The 7,460-nt window shown below is 41.9% G+C and overlaps 1 protein-coding gene across 1 annotated transcript in view; it reads left to right on the forward strand.

Moving 5' to 3' along the window:
* The window catches only part of RORB (RAR related orphan receptor B), a 172,170-nt gene extending 165,376 nt beyond the window's left edge, over positions 1 to 6,794 (forward strand). The window contains exon 10 of the mRNA XM_072959599.1: positions 4,699 to 6,794. Coding sequence (XP_072815700.1) covers positions 4,699 to 4,854 — 156 coding nt within the window. The 3' untranslated portion in view covers positions 4,855 to 6,794. The remainder of the gene's footprint in view (positions 1 to 4,698) is intronic.
* Positions 6,795 to 7,460: the final 666 nt, after the last annotated feature.

Consider the following 7,460-nt stretch of genomic DNA (forward strand, 5'->3'; position numbering starts at 1 on the left):
ACCAGGAATCAGGAGGCCTTCCAAATTCTCCATCTCGCAAGTTTCTCTCTCTTTGGGAATCCACTGTATTCTTCTCCCTTTCTGGATGCCAGGTTTCTCTGCTGCCCTGATCATGGTGAAGCATGGCTGGGTCCTAGCTTCGTAGGTCACTTATAGTTTCTGCTGCATTTGTAAAGTGACTTGCTGGCTCTCAGTCTGATTATGTTCCAAGTGCAGCTGAACCAAGTGTCCACTTTCTAAAGTCGGCCATTGCAGGATGTAAAAGCATTCGATACAGCAAGGATACCAGGATGGAGTAAGGATGATGCGGGAGGCGGGGGGGCTGTGACCTGAACAGATAGCTCTATTCAGGATTAGAATTCCAAGCCAAGTGTCTAGATTTAGCTAAAGAAAACCCCGAAAAAATGAAAGTAAGTAGATAAGTGACATGGCTGTATTTAGCCTCACTTGATGGGCCCTGTTTTTAATCAGTGCTTCTGAAGTTTCTTCCACTTTGATCAAACCATTGTTGGCTTCCTGCCTTGGATTGGAAGGCAGCTTGATGGCCTGGTGGCCCACGTGAGCAAGATCACTAGTTTTTACCACTGCATGTTCTGGTTTTCTGACATCAAATGTACCAGTTATAAAATTGTGGATGCTCTCATAAAACCACCTTCTGGAAAGAAGCATGGTATTATTATCTCTTCTCAAATAGCTGCTTTTTCTTCTTGGAGACCCCTGTAGATACAAGCTAAAGCTTCCTTCTTACAAGAAGTGTTTGTCATAAAAGAGAGATGAGTGTGAAAATGGCTTTTTTATAGACCCTCTGTCTACTCCTGCTATGGGGATTATTTAAACATGAAGAAATTTATTTCGTGACGATTTGAAATTGACTACCCCCTCCATCTCCAAGTACTTCTGGATCGCCACCCCAGCTGTTTCCAAAGTTGCTGAGCCATTAACTGCTGCTGAGGCTGCTCTGAGCTCCCTTTGAAATGGGGGTCCCCCAGCTGCAGTCGTGATGTTAATGAGCAGTAAGTGCCTGCCTGCTGCTCCCTCCACCCGGCCCTCCCGGGCTCTGACAAGTGCTGCCGCTGCTTCCGCCGTGGCCTCGCGGCCCATCCGCCCATCCGTCGTGCCTCCAGAGTGATGGACGCCCTGTCAGCACTTCCGTTTCCACAGCTGAGTGGACGCCTTTAAATCAGCCTCATCTGAGCACAGAGGCTGGGGAAGCTCTTTGCCTTTTGGGGTGCGCTTTGCTCAAGTGGTCCCAATGCTCTTTAACAAAGAGCAATTCTCACTTCTGACCCATACTACTGATAAGCAACAGGGACAAGATCCAAATCCCATAAGAGACGGAAGAGCTAGATCCTGAACCAGACTTCCTTAAATCTAGTTTTGGCCAGGAAAGAAGCCAGAGTCCATATTTACTTTCCAAAGCCAAACACATGGTTAAATATTTCCAATACAGACGAGTAACTGTAGAAGGATTTCAGTCGTCCTCTTACACATTTAATTTCTCAACCACTCCTCTAAAGGAGCAGAAAACTGCTTTAAGATTTGTAGTACATAGGATTCTACTTTATGAATCACAGTTTATTAAATGAGCAACTCACTTTGGTTGCTACAAGAAAATGAAAATCAATATGATGTTGCTTTTTCATTTCACCAAAAGTAAATGGCTCATTTTCCCATGCATTAACATATGATACACACTCAATTTTTTGGTGTTTGGCTAAGGGGTGAGCTGAGTTCGTGGCCTCCATTTCATTTGGCTGAACAAGCGTGGTGGCCTGGACTGTCTCCTCGAGGGAAGCATTAAGTGGGAATGAAGCATGACACCTAACACAGATACGGCAGGGATGTGCCCGGCAGTGCCACAGACGGTTCGTGTTGACTCATTTAAGCCTTACAACAACCCTCTGAGATAGGAGCTGTTGTCATTGTCATCTGACGGATGACGCAGCTGAGAGGTTAAATGACGTGCCCAAGGTCACACAGCTGTAACTAGTAGGTCTGGGGTTCAAACCCAGACAGTCAAGCTTGAAAGCCCATACTTTCCTCACTAAGTAATCCTCTTTACGTAGTATGATAATTTCCTTGTCTGCCTCCTGAGAAGGAGCTAACCTTACACTCAGTTACCAGCACTGTCTCAAATACGATAAAGAAGTTACCTGACAATTTGGAAAACCAGTTGTAAATGTATAAGATTTGAGCCTCTTAAACAGTGTTTCTCAAGCTCTTTTCTGCGGACCCACTGCACCAGGATCCTCAGGGGTATTTGCTTCAAATGTGAAGTCTGAGCGCCTCGTCCTAGTACCTAGACGTACTGAGACAGAATACCTAGGAGCAGACCCCAGTAATCTGCGTTTTTAGGAAGCACCTCCGTGATTCTTGGGCACACTAAAGATTGGCAAGCATTATAGAGTTGCCTCTGTATGCCTGAGGAGCTTGACACATCACAGTTGAACTGCAGATGATTATAGAACACTATCAAAGCCTCTCTGCATTCAATAGCTATTTCAGGGAGAATCGTAATGCGCAGGAAGTGTTCCAGAATTGTCACAGTCTCCTTCTGTGTGACCCAGCTGGTTGGGAGAGCTTGAATAATATCCCAGGGGACTCTAGTTAAGTGGACTGTTGTATACACTTTACCTATGAAAATACAGAAAAGACATAGGTTTCCACCCTGGACCCAAAGGGAATCTTTCAGAATGGGATTCTGATCATCTTTCTTAAAGCCCTTCTTCCAAAGACCTTAACAGAGACCGCGAGACCTCACATAATCTTACCTTGCAGCCTCCCCAGCTTCATCCTTGAACGTGTTCGCCTCTGCTCCCGCGACACTGAACTTCCTTCAGTTCTCACAAAGCACCAGGAGCCTCAGCGTCTTTGCATGTGATCCTGGAACATATAATACACCACCAGCCCCAGCATCTAGTGAGCCCTCCCTCTTCCCTTCCTTCAGAGCCCGGCTGAAACGGCGCTCTCTCAGAAGTGCCTGCCTTGAGAAGCCAGAACGTCCGGTTACCTACCCCTTCTCCCAGCGCCCTTCCTCCGTGACACTCGCCACAGGTTTTCAGGCTGCTTTTGACTGTGTGGTAACTTTTCTATTGTCTGTCTTCCCCCCCTGACTGTAAGCGGTAGCAGTACAGCTTTGTGAATTCCAGTGTCTAGTAGAATCGTCTGCTACAAATTTAAGTAGCTCATAATGATGGAGAGAAAGTCTGGATTCTCAGTCTCAAATTTAACGTCCATTCTATTGACAAAGATTTTACATTTGTTGATTTCTGTCCCTATCATTAAGTAGCAGTGGAAACGGAAAGTCTGAACCCCAAACTTCTTTATGTGCTCTAGATCCCTTTAATGAGTATGTCAACAAACCCTAATCCCGATGCTATTTTTAAATTTCTCATCCTATGATAATATAGTCATTAGTTGTTAAAAGGAAAGTTAATGAAAGAGTGGAAATTTCTGATTTTGAAAAGCCACAACGTAACTAATCATCTATTTCCTCCTTTACTTCAAAGGCTGAAATGGTTTCTTATTATTGAATAGGGTAGGGAGCACAGTGCGCCTAATTGGTGATTTGATTTAATGTTGTTTTATCATCGCTTTCAAGCGCACCTTTGGTCGGCTCTCTGAACTATCAAGCTTATCTTTTGTGAAACTGTTGTCTATGTGAGAGCATGTCTTATTCCCACAGTAATTTGATCACAATGACATTTGGTTTTAAGCAATTCTGGCACAAAATGATGGAGTCTAAGTGTTTTCTAAATTGTAAATATGTTAAAAGCTAGAATTGTCCATCTCCTAAGACCTACATAGCATTTAGCAAACTATGGATATTTTCAATTATTGTAAAACACTGTCTTCTGGGTATTTAAATTCGAAAAAAAAAATACATGATACTTATATAGCAAAACCCAACAATTATAAGTGGATAGTCTCCCACGAGTTTTTAAAACACCTCCCTAAGGAAGCTAAGTGCCATTGGCCTCCCAAAGTCTGTCTTGATTGAGTACAGATTTCATTTTCGCAATGCAGTGGGCAAGGATTAGAGAGGTAGGTGCAGGCAGGCTAGTGACCGTAACAACAAAGCCGTCCAGATCATGGTGAATTACACCTCATATGGTTTAGGTTACACTTTCTGAACACTGTCACCTTCCACAACTCAAAATCTAATATTCACATCATAAAAACCTATGGGAAATGATAGATAATAATATTAGCTAACAACTGTGTTTCATGCCTGCAGTATTCTTAACTTTTTCACATGAATAACCTCCGTCCATACAACTCAATGAAGCAGGTGCTACAAGTAAGCCCATTGTACAAATGAGAAAACTGAGACATTGACTATGTCACAGCCACGTGGCCACTGAGCTATTTTGGAACCAGGATTCCAACTCAGTCAGCCTGCAGAGCCAGCACCTTCTCTTAACGATGAAACTAAACTACCTCCCATACTTTACATAAGAACAACGAATTAGGAAGCTTGGTCCTGCTGTCTTTCCTTCTATTTTCTCTTTAGAGAGTAGGGGAGGTTGTGTTTTGTTTTGGTTCTAAAGGAGAAGCCGAAAGTGAGCCTTCTTTTGTTTTGAACATCTTTTTCCGAAGCCGTTGCCTTCATCTGGGGCCAGGAAGGACGCTGATCCAGAAGACAGAGCACTAATGAGCTTCCCCCTTTGTCTCCTTCCCTGTCTCTCCATTCTGCAGTTAATAGCCAAGATACCGACCATCACGGCAGTTTGCAACTTGCACGGGGAGAAGCTGCAGGTGTTTAAACAGTCACATCCAGACATAGTGAATACACTCTTTCCTCCGTTATACAAGGAGCTCTTTAATCCTGACTGTGCCACCGTCTGCAAATGAAGGCGACCAGAGAACTGTCTCATAGTCGTGGAATGCATCACCATTAAGACAAAAGCAATGTGTTCATGAAGACTTAAGGAAAATGTCACTACTGCAACATTAGGAATGTCCTGCACTTCATAGAATTATTTTTCACCGCTACAGTTTGAAGAATGTAAATATGCACCTGAGTGGGGCTCTTTTATTTGTTTGTTTTTGAAATGACCATAAATATACAAATATAGGACACTGGGTGTTATCTTTTTTTTTTTTAATTTTATTCAGGTATGTTTTGGGAGACAACTGTTTATAGAATTTTATTGTAGATACCTATGAGAACAGAGCAGTACTTTACATGATTACTTTTCCTGTTGATTGTTCAAATATAATTTAAGAAAATTCCGCTTAATAGGCTTACCGATTTCTATGTTTTTAGATAGTTGATGCATGTGTAAATTTGTAGCTGTCTTGGAAAGCGCTGTGCATGTATGTAATAAGTATATAATATCTGAGAATATTATATATGATTATTACTTACACGTGCACAGGCACTGTGGCTTAAGACACCATACCTACTAGCAAAGGAGGTTCAGTCAGGCTCTCTGATGTTATTTACCTTCTGTGTCATATGTTACCTTTATGTTAGACAATCAGGATTTTGGTTTCCCAGCCAGAGTTTTCATCTGTAGTCAGTAGCAGGATGGTACCAATTTGGAAATAAGTTTACAAAGGAATAAATGTAAGGCACAGCCTCTCTATAAACTCTCTGTTTCTGTCAATGACATCAAAGCCTTGTCAAGATGGTACCTATTGGAGGAAAAAAAATACACATTTGGAGCCATTTTCCTGTTTTAAGAATTAGGCCACAAATAACATTGTGGAGTCCAGGGCTTTTTTGACCAAACAATAGCTATTTCCTATTTTTCACCAGGACACAAAAAGCAGTTTTTTCTTTGGATTTCAGGTGGTGAAAGAAATTTGACTTTGGTGCTCACTGTGTCTTCAGTAGAGAAATACAGCCTGTAAACTATGAGCATCAGCAATGTTTTGCTAATAAGATTAGAGTAAACGAGAACCCAGGGTCCCAGGGCTGTTTCATGTAAACATTTTCTCTCTAATCACTTTTTTTTTTTTTGCAAAGAAGAGGTAGGAAGAGAATGTACAAAGTGAAAAAGAGTTCTTTGTAGTCATTCTCTTTAACAAGTTTGTTAGAAAGAGCAGCAATAAAGGGGGAGGCGGGACTTTCTATGTCCTTCCAGTCTGGGGCCTCTGAATTTTTTCAACTCCAAAATGCTGTATTATAAAAATAGAGCAAAACCTTGACAGATTAGAATAAAAGACCTGGGTTATTCTACAGCAGTAATACACCCCAAAGCCAAAACAATTTCCTATGTAGTTTGAAACTGCATCATCCATCTAGCCCGGGATTTTTTTTTTCCCCAGCAACCTTTAAAAGTACAGAATACAAGAAGTGAGGTCAGGATTAGACAATTTAGACTTCCTAGTACCAGTCCTCACTTCACCTGCCCTCCAATCAAAGTGATCAGCAGAAAAGCATCACTTCCAAGCCATTTGTGTTGCCTGTGTTCAGGAGGCTTCATGCCTTTGGTCTTGTCAGATCCGAAATACGACTGTTTAAAAGGGAGCTAGAGAAGAGCTTTGTGTATAAGATAGTGAAAATTGTGATCTCCGATAAGGGTAGCCTGGCCATCAATTCAGGAAGACGTGCCCGTTTCTCCGGGTCAAACACACACACACATACATGTACATGCACACGTACATGCACACCTGCTTTGTGACGTTTCCATCAGTGGAAACTTCGAATTTTTTTAAATCTCTTATGCTGTCCTGAAGTTAGATGGTTGAGAGCCATCTCCGCGACACCACAGACCTCCTCACTGATGATCAAACAGGAGTGTTCGTCTTTTATGAAAGAGTCTTCTCCCACCTCATGATTGATGCATTCCAAACCAATGGGGAAAAACAAAAAGGCTTTAAAGTAATGAATCTCTTTCTCAACTACTGTTATATTCAATTAATTTAACTACATTGAACCAAATTACCTTCAGTGTCTAAGAAGACAGCTGTAGACTGCTTATTATGCTGCTACAGGGACTCGGTTCTTTTTGGTGTAAATGTCACTCCTGCTAGCTCTTTGTATAAAGAATTAATTCCAAGAGTCATATTTCCTTCTAATGGAAAGATTACTTTACTGATTGCTAGGAAAACAGGGTAATGGAAGGCACTCAATTAAACCAAGCCGTTTCCAAATGCAATGTATGTTTTATGATTGGCTTGTGATAGGCAATGCTTAATGTGTCTGCTTGGTGTTTCCCTTTGAGCTTTGAACTTATGTCAAACTTTGTTTTCATTGTTCTGTTGGCCTAGTGTTTCCCATCGTCAGCCTGTAATTCCTGCTCAGTTGCAAAGGGAATCATTTGTTTCCTCCCATTTACCTTAGAGGATTTAAATTGGCTCAGTTGATGAAGTGGCTGAGAATTTTTTCCTCCCTTGTCCCATGGGCGATGTAGGAAAAAGATTGTTCCCCACATTTGCTTCAGGAGGTACTGGATTTGAATTTGTGTCGTTTCCACTAGTGCAAGCATTTCACTGGGACGGCACGGACC

Source organism: Vicugna pacos, chromosome 4 (assembly GCF_048564905.1).
Source record: "Vicugna pacos chromosome 4, VicPac4, whole genome shotgun sequence".
Taxonomy (NCBI): Eukaryota; Metazoa; Chordata; class Mammalia; order Artiodactyla; family Camelidae; genus Vicugna; species Vicugna pacos.